This window comes from Alosa sapidissima, chromosome 1, assembly GCF_018492685.1.
Source record: "Alosa sapidissima isolate fAloSap1 chromosome 1, fAloSap1.pri, whole genome shotgun sequence".
Classification (NCBI taxonomy): domain Eukaryota; kingdom Metazoa; phylum Chordata; class Actinopteri; order Clupeiformes; family Clupeidae; genus Alosa; species Alosa sapidissima.
The window spans coordinates 37,909,313-37,930,500 of record NC_055957.1 but is presented as its reverse complement, the minus strand read 5'-3'; the positions used below and the strand labels follow the sequence as shown (position 1 = coordinate 37,930,500).

At 43.4% G+C, this 21,188-nt stretch overlaps 1 protein-coding gene across 2 annotated transcripts; it reads left to right on the top strand.

Annotated features, from left to right (window-relative positions):
* Positions 1 to 1,058: 1,058 nt before the first annotated feature.
* Positions 1,059 to 20,735, top strand: naa15b (N-alpha-acetyltransferase 15, NatA auxiliary subunit b). Of its 2 annotated transcripts, none has more exons than XM_042085998.1 (20): positions 1,059 to 1,418; positions 4,381 to 4,465; positions 5,486 to 5,590; positions 7,384 to 7,541; positions 8,285 to 8,419; positions 9,151 to 9,304; positions 9,804 to 9,923; positions 10,032 to 10,127; positions 10,391 to 10,497; positions 10,714 to 10,786; positions 11,318 to 11,487; positions 11,789 to 11,941; positions 12,589 to 12,717; positions 13,122 to 13,335; positions 13,854 to 14,047; positions 14,193 to 14,301; positions 14,467 to 14,565; positions 18,463 to 18,606; positions 18,813 to 18,910; positions 19,421 to 20,735. In XM_042085998.1, exons 1-20 carry the CDS (start codon positions 1,365 to 1,367, stop codon positions 19,622 to 19,624), a joined length of 2,601 nt encoding a protein of 866 aa, XP_041941932.1. In that variant the 5' UTR covers positions 1,059 to 1,364; the 3' UTR covers positions 19,625 to 20,735. The 2 variants fall into 2 exon arrangements, with proteins under 2 accessions (XP_041941932.1, XP_041941941.1); XM_042086007.1 differs by lacking the exon at positions 1,059 to 1,418 and adding an exon at positions 4,029 to 4,074.
* The last annotated feature ends 453 nt before the right edge of the window (positions 20,736 to 21,188 follow it).

Here is a 21,188-nt window from a genome sequence, read left to right as displayed (position 1 = left end):
ATTCTCTCTCTCTCTCTCTCTCTCTCTCTCTCCTATTGTAGTGAGCTATTGTCTGTAATCCTAGTGTTTCAAAAAATGTGAGATAAATATCGGTGGACATTTGCCATATTTGTTTTTTTTAAAGGCCAGTTTAGTGTAGGCCTACTCACCAAATAGCTACAAGTCCAAATGCACCTCAGAGGAGCGTTCTTTTTCACTGACCTTTTTTCTTTGGGAAGAAGGCATTAGCATACCTCCTCTATTCAAGAACAGCCTACTGAACAAGTTTTTATTACCCTTCTCAAAAATATACAGTTGGAACCTATCATATATATTGCGTTTTCTGACAATAAGTTTACCGTTCCCTTGGAGCCGGCAAAGGGACATGGTGGGATTTTTTTCTTACTCAGGTGGGACTTTTTTTTTTTTAGCTAAACTATTGCGAGGGTACTCAAAATTATTCTTAGGGAATGCAATACATATTGTGAAGGAATGCAAAAGGAAAAAAAAAACATTTCTACCTCTAAAAAATAATTCCCACCATAGCCCTTTGCAGGCTCCATATAGTTTGTAGCGTATGGTTATTATATGGTTATTATTCTATTAATTTATCTAGTCTGTTAATATTTTTTATTATTATTTAAGCCATATGACTTTACTATAAACTGTTCATTTTAATGTTAATGTAATGTTTATAGATTGGTTGATCGCTTTGGATAAATGTTTCTGGTAAGAACCATAGGGCCTATCAGCTCTCTGAATCATATGTTACTAGTTCGCCCTCTCCTGGTCAGTAGTCAACATTACATAGACGTCCCTTGTAAGAGATTTTCATGTTGGGCTTATACAATTCTTTTTTCTTTATTTCCTTCTGTTTTTCTTTCTTTCAACCCTCTAAAATGTCGGTCCCAGGTTAGTAGCCTATACCCTCGCCCTTTTAGTTTGATTATGATCAGTCAACTGTATTCAGAGACAAAACATGCACGTATGAACATTGCATAAATATTGGTATTATAACTACTATTACATTTTGCCCAGGTCAGGTAGCCTACTTTTGCCAGTTTACTCAGGCTCCGTTCCCAGTCACTGTGCGTGCAACAACCTTTGCTGTCTATGGCAACAACCAGAGTGCTGGTGCAACGCAGGGCCGCGGGTACGCAGACTCAGCGCAGCTTGACCCGGAGGAGAAGCTAATCGGCCATTTTGGGCTAAAGGGAGCTTTTCTGGCACCACGTGAGAGTGGAGAGCCCGAAAAGGGAGCAATCGAGAGTGAGTGAAGAGTCGGAGAACAAGGGGGCGAATCGGGAGACGCATTTAATCTCTCACATTCATTCACATGCGCTGAGTCTTAGGAAAATAGCGTTATTAGCTAGCGACCTTGCACGATGCCGACAGTTACTCTACCACCGAAAGAAAACGCTCTCTTCAAAAGGATTTTGGTAAGTTCGCGGTCGCTGCCATGCATTTTTGAGAGGATTGATTCACCGGTACTCTGTTCACTGCCTGCTTTACCCCTAACTGTTACAAGCATCAACACAATTGGCTGAAGTGTCGTCGGCCTCGCCTTGCTAGGCTGCTAGCTAGCTAATATTACCTTAGTGCTAGCTAGCTAACAATTGCTGACAGTAAGATAACTTGAAAAGAACTAAGCACTGTCAAATGTTTGCTTGCTAGCACACTGTCAGATACATTGACTAATAACAGGACCCACTTTCCCGATAGGAGAGGTGATTCTTTATAACGTTACCATTATGCTCCGCACAGTATATTACAATACTGGTGATTTAATGTTATGTGCCAGTTGCAAGCATGCATGCTAGCCTGTCAAGTAAGGAAGCCACAACCCCGTAACATCAGTTAGCTAGATGACACTTTTGAATGCTAGTTTAAGCTAATCACACCACTGGTGAATGGAGCCCCTCTAAAGGCCCATTTTTATTTAATATATTGTAATTGGGCAAAAAATTGTGAATGAAACGTTAGCCCAAGAAGATTGTAAGCTAACTTTAAACGTAAGCTAGTGCTACGCTAGCTAGACTTATTATATACTTACTAGCCGAGAACGGTTTTGGTGTGAAATGGGGAACATTAACATTAGCTAGCAGCTATCCTAACCGTTGACATTACTCAGCTATCTAATGTTAGCTATACCATCACGTTACATGCCGTTTTTTCTGTTATTCGTTGATCTGTTTACGTTGCGTTTTCGCTGTGAGACATGGCTTGCGAAGTTAACATTGCTCAGACTTCTTTTGGCCTTTACCTACTTCATGTGATAACGTTACATATTCATGTAATTCCTGTTTAGCTATGGCATTTGGTACAGTGTGGTTAGGTTTGCTGGCTAACCTACAAACGTAGAGAAGCAGACCAGTTTAACAGCTAACGTTAGCTGTTATAAGTCATACAGTTTGTTGGTCAACAGTGTGTAGAAATCCATAATAATATTGGGGTAGCTTCTAGCTAACTTACCCTGGCACTGGAGTCATGGTTTGCCTACTTTTACCAGCTGAGATGGAATCATAAAATAACCAAGTAATTTGAAATAACATTGCTAGTTACTTGGGCACTAGCGTTTGCTAGCTTCCCAGCGTTAGCTAAACGATTGGGTTTTGGCCGGTCAGCTTTTTGCTAACCTAATACTGGAGGTTCAATAATTGCAGCAAGCAGGAAAAGTAGCATGACTGTGTCGTGTTTTTGGTGATTGTGCTTGAAACGTGAAGTAAAGGTAGTGATGCCATGCAATGATGCATGATGCATGTTTTTAACGGTAACTTAGTATTGCGAAGCCACTGAAGTCGCGAAGAAGTGTTAAGTTGGCTAAACCTACTTAATTCTAGCCTGTCTTAAGTCCTCTGCAAGCGAGAGGTCCACTGCCATAGTTTCCTCTTAAAAAGGGTACAAATTGTTCCTCAACCACTGTTTTCAAGCTGATCTCAGCTTTGTAGGGGTGTCTGAAGAAGTCGTGTTTGAATAATCTACCTGTGGGTGACATTTGATGCAGTCGCCCTAATTTGTGTGTTAGCCTTAACGTCAATGGTCGGTGTTTCGGTCTTCACAGTCAGTGGTGTTCTTGTATGAATAGGAATGCACAGAGGAATAGATTGATATATTTCTACCCTGCATCCTGCACAATGGTGTTCGATATAATTGCATTTGGCACAACAGTGTTAATCTAGGAACTTTGGGTTCAGAAAGTCATGGTGCTTCTTAGTTCATTTGACATTTTCTGGTTCTTGTCAGTGGATAACTAGTTGAGTGATTTGTTTATTATATCTGGTGAGACCAAGAGGAGCGTTGGTTGTAAGCCAGTGTGCACACAACTTTTTTTACTTGACTTGGCGTAAACATTTCCCAAACTGGCAACCATTGTAACGGGTATTATCATTTGAGTAATGCATAGTTTGTTGACTTGGATTTTGAGCAGTATGAAGCTACTGATTTTACAGTATACTGAGGTTGCAACCATTCAGCAGATGTAGTAGATCCAGTGGATGCTGCCATGATGAGTTTCAGCTGTCAGCCCCTAGGCTATGGAAAAAGGGAGGGAAGGAGACAGTATGTTATCCATTAGGCATATGCCTTAAAAGCTGGTCGTTGTGAGATGCCAATTGCAATTTGTTGCCATTTTTCCTCTTAACCATAAGACCAAAGGCCACTCTGACTATCGAGCTGTTTTTTAAATGTAAAATAGTACTGAGGTGAAAGCATCACCTAGCGTTGATCGCCCTCATGCTTTTACAGCGGTTTTGTTGTCCCCATCTTGATTGTGTGCACGGTTTCATATATATTTTCAGCTTCAGATCAATGCTAGCTTGATCCAAAATGACCCAGAAGCATTGCAGGAGGGTTTAGAGTTGGGAGTCCCATGTGCATCTTTACCCACATTCATTCATTCATTCATTCACTCAAACAATCAAAAGTATTTAAGTTCCTGTGAAGAGCTCCCTGTTCTAGGGTCAGTGGGCACTGACAGGGTGCTGATTTGGAAATTGCTTTTATTAAAGACACCTCTGTCTTCATGCTGTAGTGGTGGTGCTCACAGATGTGCCATCTGCTTGAACCTCAGCGCCCAGTTGTCTTACAGCAGACAGCGTAAGTGACTAGAGCTCTTGTGCAACACTGCTCCAAATATAACCACAGAGAGAAAATGATGGTAATTTAGAGCTGTTTGTAGCGACAGGCATACACAGACACACACACACACACACACACACACACACACACTGGCAGACACACACTCACTTACGAGGCCTCTCACTTAGTTAAGCCTGCTCAGCTCTTTAAACCCAGCAAGATTGGGGTGACGGGGTTGTGCGCCTGCACAGTATAAGCCAGCGTGTGTGCTGTGTGCCATTGACCTGTAGTTCACACCTTGCATGTTTTCCCTCAACCCCACAGAGATGCTACGAGCACAAGCAGTACAGAAATGGGCTGAAATTCTGCAAACAGATCCTGTCCAATCCCAAGTTTGCAGAGCATGGAGGTAAGAAATGCTGACGTGCTGCGAGTCAGGAGTAGGGCTGTCACTTTACGTTTGAAAATCGATTGCACAATCGATTGGACCAAACAACACAAGTTTCGAAAACTAATATAGGGAATCGATTTTAACCAAATATGTACACTATTAATTTTAAACGAATAAAAAAGATAGATGTAACAAAATTCACAAACAAGAATATAAGAATATAAAAGAATTCCGAAGTGCAGTAAGCATTGCAAAAGCTAAAAAGAAAATTCTCACCAATTTTACGCACCGGAAACAGCTGTTTCAATCAGCTGCCATGCTGCTCGTGTTTTGCCAAAAAATGGAGGACAACGCGATCAACCTGTGCGACATGTAGAGAGACGAGTGATAGGCCCTAATAACTTGAGGAGTTCGATGTGGAAGTACTTCGGATTTTTGGTATATCAAACTATGGAGAAGAACAAAGCGGTAGACTATGCAAACTGTGCAATCGAGTTCTACGTAGGCGAAATTTGTTTGACATTTCTAATCGTAAACACAGACACAGCTACGTTGAAGCCTGCAGTCATGTTTGTCACTGATGTAATGGCAGTCCACTCGGCTTATTGTTTTTCGAGAATGTTGCACTCCTGTTTGTCATTGTGCACGAAACTTTACGCCAATAAATCATCAGAAATATTGCAGGCTTGCGTCTACAAGTGCCCTATTTACGTTCGTCCTAATGCCTGTTAGTTGTTTGTGGATTGGCCTATATTTGGCGTTGAAAATGGAAACGTCTTTAGACATAATAAAAATCGATTTCACAATCGATTCAATGAACACTTATGTCTCAAAAATCTAACAGGATTTTTTCACAAAAGTGACAGCCCTAGTCAGGAGGTACATTCTTCATTTCTTGAATTTCCCCTGGGGATCAATAAAGTATCTATCTATCTATCTATCTATCTATCTATCTATCTACATTGGTGGTATAAACATGAAGGAGAAGGAGTCACAACCTGCTTAACTTTTTTTTCTTTCCTTGTTTTCCTCTTGCAGAGACATTGGCAATGAAGGGGCTCACCCTCAACTGCCTGGGCAAGAAGGAAGAGGCATACGAGTTAGTCAGAAGAGGCCTACGCAATGATCTGAAGAGCCACGTCTGTATCCTTTCTCGCATATGTGCCCCCCCACCACCGCCCTCTGAGTTTAAACTGTGTGAACACAAGCAGACTCTGAGCAAGGCAGTGCTTGTCCTATTTTCTTAGTGTACAATCACTGTGTTGATGCGTCTGTGTTTTGTCTGCATTGTGAATCTGTGTGTGTGTGTGTGTGAATGTGCAGTATGTTGGTGTTTGTCTGTTAGAGTAGGTGTGTTTACTTGTCAGGGTGTATGAACCCATTGCTCCCTTCAGCACTGCCACTCCCTTTTGCACTGCTCTCTGCTGTCTGTGTCTGTACACACACACACACTTTTCAGCTCCCAGACGCCACAGCTAACACGGCCAGCCCTGGCAGTGGCAGGAGCAGTGGTGGCGGTAGTGTGCAGCGGTGGTGGCAGCGACAGTGTAGAGACAGTCGCTGTGGCAGTGATGGAGGCGGGCCAGGTCTGCCGCTCCGCTCGCTCTGCGCTTGAGTGTGATTGGTGCTGACGTCTGCAGCCCGTAAGCCCATGATCGTGTAGCCGTGGTACAGCACTAGCCTCCAGCAGCCCCGGCCTGACCCCCCACACCACCCCCCCAGCCCAGCCCACCCCACCCTGCACCCCTGCTGCTGCACCACCGCCCCTACCACCATAGGGAGCTGTGCTCTGCAGATTTGGGTCATTCCGTGTCAAATCAGATAAGGTTGTTGCTGCACCGTCTCTGATTTTGTACAGACCTTGTCTATATCATGCATTGGCCCCCCAAAACTAATGCCTGTAAAATTGCTCTTGAAACAATATTGTGTTAATAGCCTGTAATTGTGTTAAAAGCCTGTAAAATCTTACAGCTCTTGATACAATATTGTGTTAATGTTGTGCGCTTATTTGAGATCTCCACAAATAATGGGCATTAATGTATTAAGGATAAAAAAGGGGAGATTGCATTTTTCAGTCTTTTTCAAAGGATGCTAGTAAGAGCATGAACATCTGTGTGGAAGTAGTTTATTGTATGGCCATTTAGTGACAAAGTGCCAATGTTGTACCATAGATAAATATTATGCACTGATATAACAATGTAATTATAACTGTTTTTATCTGTAAAAGTACAACATTAGCACTTTGTACACTAAATGATCATACATTCAGCTATAGATTTTCATGTTCCTACCCCATATATTTTTTTTAGCACTTTATTCTGAATCTAAGGCCTTATAATAAATCAAGGGGTAAGCAGTACAGACTTTTAATAATCAAGTCATACTAAGGACCTGTGCGTATTCCATCCTAAAAAGTTTGTTCAGGCTTGGAATACTAGCTTTAAAGAGGTATTTTTGAGATTGTAATAACTAAAAAAAATATGAAAGCATTGTAATTGAACAAAAATATTTTCAGGTATTAGTTTTGGAATCTGAACATTATAGACAAACTCTGAGGAAAGTGTGAGATGCTGTAACCATTTTTCTGGATTCTGTGTGATTTGACATAGAATGACCCGTTTATAGCCATAAGCGTGCCCCACACGGCAGGTGTATGCCAACTTGCTGTGGCAGTGCGACTGAAACTCCTGTTGATGTGAATGTAGGGTGGCAGCAGTTTGGGTTTGTTGTTGGGCCATGCCTGAGTTGAGGCAGAGTTAAACGCATCGCTCTGTTTGTGCAGTGTGTTGATGTGAGAGTGGAAAGGAGTTGTTCATTTTAAGATGATGGCGGTCTGTTTTAACCCATCATGCGTGTGTATCATTGTTCTTTGTGGCAGCCATAGAGAAAGCAGAAGGAAGAGGCGTCGGTCCTTTCCTTAACCGTCTGATTCACAGGCTGGCACGTGTACGGCTTGCTGCAGCGCTCTGACAAGAAATATGACGAGGCAATCAAATGTTACAGGAATGCACTGAAATGGGACAAGGACAACCTGCAGATCTTAAGAGACCTCTCCCTGCTACAGATCCAAATGAGGGACCTGGAGGGTTACAGGGTAAGTGTGTTTGTGTGTGTGAGAGAGAGACACAGCCAGCTCTGGCTTATCAGCCTTAGTGTCATGAATCAGCAGTAATAACCTCTCTTTTCCTTTGCCAATAACACAACAATCCAACTTGCACCCCACCCCCACTTTTTCTTTCTCTCTTACACACACACTTACACACACACACACTTTGTGTCCCCCTGCCCTGTTTTATGTGCTGCATGGTGTAAAGGGGGTCTCAGACCTCCTGTTCACTGCTCCCATAACCTGTTCCTGCTGCTGTGCTTGTTTCCCAGAAGCCCTGGGCTGGCACGGCCTGTCCTGCCTTATTCCCTGGCTTCATTAAGTAGTCAGTATCACTATCTTCCTGGTCTAACGCTGCTCCTCATTAACCCCTGATAGCCAACTTTTTGGGCTAATCTAATGAGAAATGTTGGTCCGTTTAACCCCCACAAATTGAGATGCGCTCAACTAAATGAAACCGCAAGGGTGACGTACCAATGGGGAAAGGAGAGTAGTTCTGGACCAGACTCGACCCACGCCATTACACCCCCCCCCATGGGAAACTAGACCCATACATGTTTAGCGTGTTCTGTATTGTTGATGGAGTGACATAATTTAATACATTTCAAAAAAGTCATGTTTATATACATTTTTGCAGTTGTGTTGTTGTTTACTGGCCCAACTATGTTTGCTTTCTGCAGTGGAGATGCAGCATTTGATTGATTCTTCTTCCCCAATCTTCTGACATCCAGGAGACCCGGTACCAGCTTCTGCAGCTGCGACCAGCTCAGAGGGCTTCGTGGATCGGTTACGCCATTGCATATCACCTCCTCGAGGACTACGAGATGGCCGCCAAAATTATTGAAGAGTTCAGAAAAACACAACAGGTAAACCCTTAACCATCAGGCTACATAGAATACTTTATTCTCCAGGTCTGCAGTGTTGCCCCTTTGCCACACCTTATTCAATACCTTTTTAATTACCAACATGGAGTCTTAACTCTACAACTTTGCAGGTCTAGTGCCATGCATATTGATTTATGTAGAGGTAATGGAGCACATGTTCAGAGCGAGCTGTGTGTGGGTGTCCTGTTGAACAAGGTTAAGAATGGTGTTGCCATGACTACTCACCTCTGAGGACTTGTAACCCGTCGTGCCACTGTGGCAGGTTGCTTTGCAGCACAATAACGCTCACTGCCGTACGCGATAACGACCAACCCGCTTCCTGCCTTTGTCCCATCATACACTCTTTCACCTGATGCATGACAGGAAGGCGACAGGTTGGCACCCGTTTAAGCGAGACGTCACCCTCAGCCCTTGTTATAGACCTCGCATAGGGCTTACAAACTCATATGTTTGTTGGAGTTGGGGGATAATATAACCAACTAATTCCTTGCTGTTGTGGTTGTTACTCCGCCACTGATTGCTCCATCTGCAATCCCACATAATTTTCTTGTCAACAGCTTTATTTATATAGCCCCCTTTTAAGATGGCATCAAAACAGCCTCACAAGCAAAAACAGAGCATGTATATCTAAAGAGAAATAAAAGAAAAGTCATGCAGCCTTCTGTAGATGTGTCACAGTGTGTGTGTGTCTGTGTGTGTGTTTGTGTTTTCAGACTTCTCCAGACAAAGTGGACTACGAGTACAGTGAGCTGCTGCTATACCAGAACCAGGTCCTGAGAGAGGCAGGCCTCTTCAAAGAAGCACTGGAGCACCTCCTCACCTACGAGAAACAGATCTGTGACAAACTGGCTGTGGAGGAGACCCGAGGTGTGCGCCTACTGCAGCCTTCTCCGTTCTGTCTGGCTGTGTCTTTCTTTTCTTTTCTTTCTTTCTTTCTTTCTTTCTTTCTTTCTGAGCTGTTGTCTGTATATCCCTTATGCTGCTTGCTTACTTTCCTATTCACTTATTTGAGGTTAATTAGGGCTGGAACTAATTATTATTTCCATAATTGATTATTCATTCAGTTGTTTCTCAATTGATTGATCTGATAAAATCAGAAAATGCTAAAAAAAAAAAAAAAAAAATCGCACATCAAAGATTTCACTTTCAATTTACTGTGGTAGACAATGAAATATTCAAGTTTAAAAAGCTGGGATCATATAACTTTAATTGATTTGATAAATTGTAAGGAAAAAACTCTTTATGAATTACTAGAATAGATTGCGATTAAATTAATAGTTGACAAGTAATCAAATACATTTTTGCATTGCTACTTGTTGTCTGATGTTCTTGTCAGGCCCTCTAACTCACCTTGTGTGTCGTGCAGGTGAGCTGCTCCTGAAACTAGAGCGGTACGAGGAGGCCTTGGAGGTTTACCACCGTCTTCAGGAGCGCAACCCCGAGAACTGGTCTTACTACCACGGCCTCGAAAACGCACTCAAGCCAGGTAGGACTGGAGCCCTACAGCCACAGCTTCATCTCAGAGCCTCACGTCAGTCTGGTTGACGTCTGACCCTGGGCAGCAGCTGACCCTGCGTGTTCTTTTGTGTTCCAGCAAGCGTGGAGGAGAAGCTGAAGATCTATGAGGAGGCATGGGTCAAGTACCCCAAGGGACTGGTGCCAAGGAGGCTGCCCCTTAACTTCTTATCTGGTGAGAGAGTGGGGAGTCAGTAGGCAGCAGTGTTTCTCTGTCATCCAGACTAGATTATTACCTTTGCTCTGGATAGGGGGCCTTGGGTATTAGTGTAATCGGGTCTGTCTGTCTGCTGACATGGGGGTGATGGTAGCCCGACTTCTCTTGTTTGGATTGTTTTTTTACAGGAACCTGTGTGTGTGTGTGTGTGTGTGTGTGTGTGTGTGAAGAGACTGTTTGCAAACAGATAAGTAGCATTTGACTGTTTCTTTGTTCTTCAGGGGAGAAGTTCCGTGAGTGTCTGGATAAATATTTAAGAATGAACTTCAGCAAAGGCTGCCCTCCTGTCTTCACCACCCTCAGGTCCCTATACCATGATAAAGAAAAGGTAAAGGCTTATACTATGCTGCCACATACATCACCTTTGTGTTGATCATACCATAAATAGCAGTCAACCAGCATTATAAGCGTGAAGTTCTTAGTACCATTTTCCAATTCCAGATTGAACACTATTAATTTCCTTTGTACATTTATTAACAAAACTGCTTGAAAGGGTAGAAGCCTAGTCCATCCTGGTCAAACTGAATATTTTTCTTCCTTGCAGGTGTCAATAATCGAAGAATTAGTAGTTGGTTTTGAAACCTGTTTAAATAGCTGCCGAATGTTCAATCAAAATGGTAAGTGAGGTTTAAATATAAGTTAAGATGGACATTACATAGGGATAATGTATTGTCCACCATTCATTTTCAGAAAATAAATCTCGACAGGGCAAACAGGTATTGCTTTGTCCTAAAGGGACTTATTTTCCAATAATGACTGGCGGACAATACATTGCTTATTGTACGGCTATTTGCCAAAACGACAAAACAATATTCATACAATGTCTTTCAATTTGTGTTACAGTTTTGTGGCTCCCATCAAACAAACAAACAAACAAATAGTTTGACACACAAATGGTGTGTCTATTGCGGTCATTGATTTTTGGCAGTGGTCATTATACAGAATTACGGGACTTTTGAACGTTGAGAAGGACCGTTCATGTTAATGGAACTTTCTGCAGCATTCTGACGAGCCGTATAATAATGCCATTTAGCTGCCTTTAGTGTTGCCTTTATGCTTTATCATACACCCGGGCTAGTAAGAGATGCACTGCTCTGACTGGTCGTGATGGAGTCTGCTCTGTGCTAACTGCTGCCTTTGATTCTCAGATGATGGTAAAGAGGAGCCCCCCACCACGTTACTGTGGGTCCAGTACTTCCTGGCCCAGCATTACGACCAGATTGGTCAGCAGAGCCTGGCCTTGGAGTACATCAATGCTGCCATCGAGAGCACACCCACACTGATCGAGCTGTTCCTCGTTAAGGCCAAGATATACAAGGTAACACTCATGCAGGAAGATCCGCACACTCATTTAACTCCTCTGAAGCATTCACACTGGATGATCACACCATTTGAATGTCTTATTCTTAACACTGCACTGCGCTGCCAATTTGCCATTGAACAACTGACATCACAACCTTTGTTATGAAATCTGTGTGAAAGTTGTTAACTCACTTCGTCACACATGGATGGCATTGTGACTTTTTTTACTGGCTGTAGTCCAGTAATTATCCATAACCTTGTTGGGAAGACGTTCCTCACTTTAGGCTGACTGTTGGGTATTGTGTTTTCTCCTACAGCATGCTGGGAACATCCGGGAGGCGGCCCGCTGGATGGATGAGGCTCAGGCTCTGGACACAGCCGATCGCTTCATCAACTCCAAATGCGCCAAATACTTACTCAAGGCTGGCCTCGTCAAAGAGGCCGAGGATATGTGCTCCAAATTCACACGGGTGTGTGTGTGTGAGCGAGAGATGCTCTAAGCTCTCAGTTTTACTATGCTTACAGGGAGATCAAAAATATTCTGCACCTATTGTAGCTATCTCTAGAGAATATAACACTTTATTGTACTGTTATTGTGTACTATTCAACCAAATGGTGCATGGTGGCTCTCTTAGAAAAGCAGGAATTTGAAAAGAAATTTGAAACTACAAAGTGTAGATAACAGAAGTGCACTGATAGGGTGAAATATTTCCAAACTGCGTGAAGCTGTGAAATGCCTCCAAACTGCTGACACTTTGTTTTTTTAGCTCCCTCCCCCATTGTCGCTGATAACCTCCGGCCCCATTATCACGATACCCAATCCTGCTATTTGAGCTCGTTTTTGAATGATATCCAATGCCAGTATCCGATCGATGTATCCTCTAGTGCATTAGTAAACGTATGTAGTATGAGGCTGGATGAAGATTTGGGTGAATGCTAACTAATAGCTTGTACAGGCTACAAGACTTCAGTTGTTGTAGGATCGCTTTACTGTTCAAATGACACGACTTGCTGTCTAATGATCATGAGTCTGCAGGACTTGCTGTCTAATGATCATGAGTCTGAACCCTGTTGTGTGCTCAGATTAAGCGTGCTGATCCTTGTTCTCTGATCACAGGAGGGGGCCTCTGCCGTGGAGAACCTGAACGAGATGCAGTGCATGTGGTTCCAAACAGAGTGCGCTCTGGCCTATAAGTTCATGAAGAAATATGGCGACGCTCTGAAAAAGTGCCACGAGATCGAGAGGGTGAGTGCCAACCTCGTTCACCCAAGTTCTTCTTTAGACAGTGCTTTGTGTTTTTCTCACATCACAGTATTCGCTGAGGGTAGGTAGAAGAGGGTAGGGATAGGGATTCAGTAATTGCTTTGACTGTCACAGGAAGTTCATGACAACAACAGATTCCACAGATGGTGAGCACATGTAGTGACACAGTGATTGATGAGCATTCATCACCCCCACATGTGGCCGAAGCTTTTCCACAAAGAGCTGCAGAATCGAATATCTAAAAATACTGTTCCCCCCTCAGTTGAGAAAATATACAGAACTAAGACCACAAGGTCATAAGTTTTCCTTCTATTGTGTCCGTCCAAGATTGAGTTCAGTGTTGTGATTTAAGTATGTATCCGTGCTCTGATCTCCTCCTGGTACAGCACTTTGTGGAAATCACGGACGACCAATTTGACTTCCACACGTACTGCATGCGAAAGATGACTCTGCGCTCGTACGTGGAGCTGCTCAAGCTGGAGGACGTGCTCCGCATGCACCCGTTCTATTTCAAGGCCGCCCGCACCGCCATCCACATCTACCTCGGTCTCCACGACAACCCGCTCGCCGACGACAACAAGGAACTACAGGCTGATACAGGTAAATGGCAGTGAAACTGTCGTCAAACACACACTGACGTGGATGCATCACCGTTGCCCACTTGGCTATGGAGGGTGAACATTTTGGTTTTGAAAAAATTTACTGATAAAATAAAGTTTTTGGAAGTTTGTCAACTTGTATAAAGGCAGATGTATATGTCAGACAACAGGAATGATATAGTATATATACTCTTTTGATCCCATGAGGGAAATTTGGTCTCTGCATTTATCCCAATCCGTGAATTAGTGAAACCCACTCAGCACACAGTGAACACACAGTGAGGTGTAGCACACACTAATCACGGCGCAGTGAGCTGCCTGCTACAACAGTGGCGCTCGGGGAGCAGTGAGGGGTTAGGTGCCTTGTCCAAGTGTGTTGAGCATTGGGCAAGCACACCTCTCCACAGAGCACTCCTAGTGGCTGTCCAAGTGTGTTGAGCATTGGGCAAGCACACCTCTCCACAGAGCACTCCTAGTGGCTATTGAATGCTGAATGTTTTGTTTTTGCTGCTTGTGTAGCCAACCTGTCGGACAAAGAGCTGAAGAAGCTGCGGAACAAGCAGAGGCGAGCCCAGAAGAAGGCCCAGCTGGAGGAGGAGAAGAAGAACGCAGAGAAGGAGAAGCAGCTCAAGAACCAGAAGAAGAAGAAGGAAGATGATGATGAAGAGATCGGAGGGCCCAAGGAGGAGCTTATACCAGAGAAACTGGCTAAGGTGTGTGTGTGTGTGTGTGTGTGTGTGTGTGTGTGGCAAACCATAACAGACAAATTTAGTAGATCAGAAATGAACAGAAAGTGGTCTGCAGTTTGTGTCACTTCATTCATGCCATCTTCCTCTATCTCTCTCTGGCATTGTGCAGGTGGAAAACCCCCTAGACGAGGCTGTGAAGTTCCTGACACCATTAAAACATCTGGTGAAAAATAAGATAGACACTCACTTGTTGGCATTTGAGATCTACTTTAGAAAAGGTAAGGGACGCTTTATAAAGTACCATGTGACATTTAAGTTTTTACTTTTATGTTAAGTGTATCAGTTACAAATAAAATGAAACGTGTACGCTAAAATGAAACATTGACTAAGACTTGACACAACAGTGCTTGAGTTTCCTGAAAATTATTCTTTTGTCTTTCCAGAGAAGTTCTTGTTAATGTTGCAGTCGGTAAAGAGGGCCTATGCCATAGACCCAGATCACCCCTGGCTCCACCAGTGTTTAGTGCGCTTCTTTAAAGCAGGTGAGTTAACCACTGATGGGCTATACGCTACAGAGAGCATGCTAACTTCTCCTCTGTCCACTCCTGGGGCTCGTTTCCCAAAACCATAGTTGCTAACTAAGTTAACAAACTGCAATTTCCCATTGCCAACCAAGTTGCTAACAGGTTAGCAAATTGCCAACAGGTTAGCAACTATGGTTTTGGGAAACGCACCCCTGGGCGGTATAGTATGAAGCAAGATAAGTGGTTTGTGGAGCCCGAAGCCTAAAAGTGTGTTCACATTTGACATCTCTGTTTGCTGAATGGGAATGGCTCTAGGCTCAGCATGCACTGATTTCTGAATGGCTCTAGGCTCAGCATGCACTGACTTCTGAATGGCTCGAGGCTCAGCATACACTGATTTTATTTTATAGTATACCACCCTGGTAGCTGGGAAGGAATATGTGAAAAATCATAAAGATTGGGCACTTCTGGATAAGTTTTTGATTTTTGGCAGGGTGTTAGGTATAGGCCTTAGGATTACAAGGCTACAGGATACAAGTTGGGGTGGCCCCCCTAGTGGCAGTTATCCATAAAATCCAAAATGGCCCCCGCCGAAAAGAAAAAAGGTTATATCTCAGCTTCCTTTAGTCTTAAATTGTTGTATAATGTATTTTCTCTACTTTGTTTGATGCAAGGAATCCAATTTTGACATATTCTTCTTATTTTAAGTCCATTTCCATGTTAAATCTAGTATTATAGTCATATTTAGCTCATAAACTGTCAATATCTCTGAAAAAGTCACATTGAAATATTACTCGGGTCCCTAGACTCATATTTTACCTCCAAGGTATGCTTTTTCTTTGTTGATTGGACAGGTCACTATCACTATAGTGTAAAAAATCACATGTGACCAAAAGGACCATTGTTGAGGCCTTAAATAAACACAAATTCAGAATTATGCCACAGTGAAAAGTTACAGTACATTTTTTTTCATCATGTTAAGGATCAATATTACATTTTAGTCAAATAACACAAAATAAAAATCATACTTAAACCAGAGACTTTCTAATGAGGAGACACAGTACTCAAAAAATCCTCAATAGAAATGCATGAGCTTAGTTTGTAACGGCAATATGGCAGTTGTCTACGCAAATCACACCCCTTCCGCGGCAAAATGTTGACATGTGAATCCATTGAGCCAATCGTGCTGTGTTGTGAATACATTGAGCCAATAATGTAGTGTGTTGTGAAGACATCGTGCCAATCATGTGTTGTGAGCTCACTGCTGGAGCAAGATTGGTGTCGTGAAGCCTTGCGCACGTAGCCTGGCGGGCCATCCTATATCATTGAAATGTATAGTCTGGAATCGAACCATTCACCTCGCTTAATCCAAGGGGCGGGCAGAGAATTGTCTTTCAAACTGCCTAGGCATGCAATAGGCCAGCGCTACGACCATATCCGTATCCGGTCGGCAAAACGGCAAATACATCCTTCTTCGAAAGGAATGACTTAAGTGCATTGTGTTGCTCAACTTTCAAAGAAAAGCTCAAGTCCAACTCCTCCAAAGTTGACGCCAACGCCGATTCAAACAACCGCTCTTCGTTCGCCATAGCCACCTTCCTTGTTGTTCACCGTCGCAGGACTGTCGTTATCCTGTTAAGCCCGCCTTAAGACTCTCTAACAAAACAGAGCGCTGTGATTGGATGAAGTCCACGGCGTCAGCCAATAGAAATCCCTATGGTTTGATACTAGACGTACAGGCTGAGCAAATTAATTTGCCGCCGCTAGGGTGCGTCTAGATTTCTAGGCTATTGCGCACGCGCATTTCTTTCTAAATGGATGTCTGATGAGTGCCCAAAAAGCGTTGCAATATGGCCACCGAGTGGAGGGACTTGCCTAAAAGGACTTTGCAAAAAAAAGCATGGAATGCGTGGGCAGCTTACCCAGAAGTCACCGGCACCCTCATTCTGATCACCCAAGACCCAACCAGCCTCACACTGGAATCAGTGCACATGCAAGTTCTCAAACGCTGGACTGTACTCATGTATAGTAAGAACTGCGGTGTCGAGTGAGTCAATGAAACCCGGAAGCTTCTTTTCACTCATGGCCTCAAATCCCTGGATTCAATCCCCCCCGACCCATCATGCCTTATTACAGCATGGAAAGCGTGCCCTGCACACTGCAGCTTTTGTCTGGAAGCAGTCCCTCTCCAAAACTCCAGAGATTCCAGACCCCAGCGAGTGGGGTTGGGAATGAAATGACAGAACCAAAGTCTGGGTGCCATATTGGACAGATCTGGAAGATGCCAGCAAGTGATGCTCACTCCTCCTCAACTGTGGCTGTGTGGTTGCCTGTATGGGCAACTGTAAGTGCCACCGAGCTGGACTTTGCTGTACCACATTGTGCAAGTGTGAGGGAGGCTGTACTAATAGTGAGTGAAAGCAAAAATCTTTGAATAAATACATGATCAGTGTTTCCCACAGAATTGGATTCAATTTGTGGCGGTAGCTGACTTTGACGGGGGTGGGGGGGGGGCTTGTAGCACAGTCTGCTGATGTGTGGATGCAATTCATAACGTTTTCTACATAGTTAAAATAAAGGTTCGTACTTCTCCTTGGGACAAGCACTTTTGAATTTTGGAAATCTCACTTCCATTTACATCGGGATTTTGCAAACATTCAGTGTCAGAGTCAATAAAATGAGCCCTTCAACGAAATTGACAAGCAGCTTAGAAGTAGGCTAAGCATACTAAATTCGACATCCAAACAGTATTCTAACTTTAGCTTTGAGATACTGCTTGATTTCATAACTTAACTTAGTTTAGTCTCTTCAATGTAGCCTACTATGCCGTGATAAGACCTTAGCAGAGTTCACTTCAATGCAGCAGTTTTGAACAAATTTGCGCAGCATGGTCACGATCCTAAGCGGATTTAATAGCAATTTAGCCAGACGTCTTCTATGCAATGCTTCTATGTGGCAACAACAATCCTTCAACAATCGTGAATATTTTGTTAAATGCACATGCAGAGGAGTGGGGCAGCGGGCTATGAGAGAGAGCGGGGCGGGGCAAGGAAAGGCTGCTTGCGTAAAAAGCGCAGCTCAATGGCAATGCAAGGATTTGACCTTATATTTAATTTAAATTAAACATAGAAAATTCATCTGTGGCAGCCGATTTTTATTTTGTGGCGCCCCGCCACAGATTAGTCAATGTATGGGAAACACTGATGATGTTTGAGTATGAATTGTTTTTTTGTGTTTGACTAAAATGTAATATTGATCCTTAACATGGTGAAAAGCCTAATAACTTTTCACTGTGGCATAGTTCTGAAGTTGTGTTTATTTAAGGCCTCAACAATGGTCCTTTTGGTCACAACATGTGATTTGACACTATAGTGATAGTGACCTGTCCAATCAACAAAGAAAATCATACCTTGGAGGTAAAAATATGGGTCTAGGGACCTGAGTATTTCAATGTGACTTTTTCAGAGATATTGACATTTTATGAGCTAAATATGACTATGATACTACATGGAAATGGACTTAAAATAAGAAGAACATATCAAAATTGGATTCCTTCTATCAAACAAAGTAGAGAAAATACATTATACAACAATTTAAGACTAAAGGAAGCTGAGATATAACCTTTTCTCTTTTCGGCGGGGGCCATTTTGGATTTTATGGATAACTGCCACTAGGGGGGCCACCCCAACTTGTATCCATGGAGTTTTGAAAACCTTAGGCCTGTACCTAACACCCTGCCAAAAATCAAAAACCTATCCAGAAGTGCCCAATTTTCATGAATTGCATCCTAGCTATGGTCAATGTTCTGGATTTTACCGTATGTATTTGTGGGTCCGTATGGGCCTGAGTGGCTCTGATTGAGAGGTTGATCGTATGGTGCATGATCACACGTTCGTCGTGGGTTTGCTTCTGTAGTGTCGGAAAGCAAGGACCTACCGGATGCCGTGCACACCGTGCTGAAGCAGGAGATCTCCCGGCTCTTTGGAGACAGCAACGCAAAGAGCTACAACCAGACCTTCCTCACAAAGCACTCCGACTCCATCCCTCACAGATTAGCGGGTATGCTTAACCAAATACACACACACACACACACACACACACACACACACACACACACTTCCCGCACTCCCTCAGTCTGATACACATGCAAAATGTTCTGCTATCCAGAGGCAGCATCCATCACAGAACTTTATTATCACTTGTCACTGTTGAATTTCTCTCCCTCATTGTTTCTTTCTCTTCCTCTCTCTGGCTTTTGGCTTCAGCTGCCAAAATGATGGCCTACTTGGACTCGTCCACTGAGAGGAAAGCCTTGGAGCTGGCCACAGCACTGGATGAGTCGCTCACCAACAGAAGCATTCAGGTAATAATAATCATCATAATAATAATAATAATAATACATTTACTTTTTATAACGCTTTTCAGACACTTGGACGCTTTCACACACCAGCACTGTTTCCTTGCCACAAACGCCCTTTCATCTGCAAGTGGTACTAATAAAACGTGTGGTTCTATATTTGAATGTAGGGATTGACATCGCATCTGTCACTTCTGGTGTTCGACACGTTTGATATTTGATTTGATACTAGGTAGGGTAGTAGTATGACCCCTAGCATCACCTGGACCTGGTTGGATTATCTAATTAAAGTCTTTGTGTGTGTGTGTGTGTGTGTGTACGTGTGGATGCACAGTATGAATGACTTGACCTGATTAAAATAGGGGAGATACAGTTTCCTTTTCTTCACACACATACAGTCTTGAAATCAGTTCCACAAAACGGTATCCAGACATTCCTTTAAGTGCGCGGCCGAGCAGGCTCCTCTGTTGGGGTTAAGGATAAGGGGTTGACATTCTTGCTTCTCTGTGTCCTCAGATCTGCACAGATGTCCTGGAATGCCTGCAGGATGGTAGCTTCGGCGATGCTAAAGAAACGGCAGCAGAGAGTTACCGGGCGGAATGCCACAAGCTGTTCCCTTACACACTGGCCTTCATGCCACCTGGCTACGAGGAGAACACAAAGATTGCAATCAACGGCGACGTCTCCACGGAAACCGAGGAGCTGGCCAACGATATGTGAGGAGGAGGGAGGGGGGCAGCCGAGGTAGGAGAGGGAGTGTTCTGTTCAAGAGCATGGAGGGAACTGATTGCTGTGGACAAGCGATCGCTTCTCGTCCACATCTCTCTCTCTCTCTCCCTCTCCCCCCTTTTCCTCGTCACCTCTGTCTCCAGTCTTAGGGGACACTCACAGCGGGACTGAGATGATTATTGATTTACTTTTTTTTTTTTCCTGGAGAGGAGGGAGGGGTAAAGCGGGGGAGAAAAAAAAGAGAAGAGAAATGGCCATTTTACCTTTTTTTAAAGTCAAAAGCAACCTTGCTGATAACTACTCTAACTGAAAAAAAACGGACAGAAAAGACCATGTCAAACTTAACCACCACAGCACATAGCTGAATGGAGACCATGACCTGCGGACTACTACACAGAGGAGCAAATTGAAGCCAACCCCAGCCCCCACCCCCCCACCCCCCCTCCACCGGCGCCACAACATCTACACTTCCAACGTCTTTCTTTTTTTTTCTTTTTTTTTAAGTAATTTATATGGGGAAATGTGTAATGGAATTGTCCCCTGTGGACACACTGCCCAGGCGTAGTCTGTGACTTTTTAAAAGCACTGAGCTGAATTTCAAAAAGGTTTCTGTGAATGGGTGGACGGGAGGCAAGGGGGATAGAGGTGGGAGGGAGGGAGGGAGGAAGAGGCGGACGTAGAGAGCTCGGAGTTGGTCCTCTTTGTCAAGCACTTGCCCACTCTTCTGAGGCTCAAGTCGTCGAGGTGACGGGCTCCATGGATGGCGGTTAATCGTGTAGAGACAGGAGGTCAGAGGCGTACTGGGGTGATTGTCTGAATGGCAAAATGCCATAAATGGTTTGCATTTTTTTCCCCTTTTGTTTCAATTGGGTTACAGTGTGCGGATTTGAGTTTGTTGTAGATATCTGGATTTTGTACTGCTCTTAAAGACTCTATGACATCAACACTCTTTTGGTAGCCAAGCATCGTGGTTCACTTGCCTTTTGTTTGTCATCAAACTTGGACTGGACAAGATGTGGATCCCCTTGGTGATGTTTGAAATGGACATATACAAACCTCTACAATTGGATGTATTTTGATCAATAAATCAGGCATTTGTCAATCATGCTTTATTTTGACACTTAGACCTTTCACACAAACACCCATTCAGCAGATATCACTGGTACCAGTGTGGACAAGATGGAGGAGCTGTTGTGCTCTGTTATGTCATTGTTAACCGGTGGGAGAGTAGCATTAACAGTTCCAGTGGGAGTGCTGATTAACCGATACTTTGACAACTTGTGACGTTAACCACATCCTCCTGAGCAATTTTTACTGTTCCTTTTTAAAAGAAATGTTTCAATTTCTTTACTTTGTAGAGAAATGGACAAAATCGTAATGTACATTTCACATTCAGCAGTTGGAACATGCCCCTGACTCTGTACAGTTTGAAAGGAAAGATGGTCAGGGGCCACCCAGGTAACTGTTATCCTCTCTTTCCTTCCCAGTGCAACCTCTTCCTTTTTCAGTTGTAAAGTTCTACCCTTGTCAAACACATAAGAGGTACCAAATATAC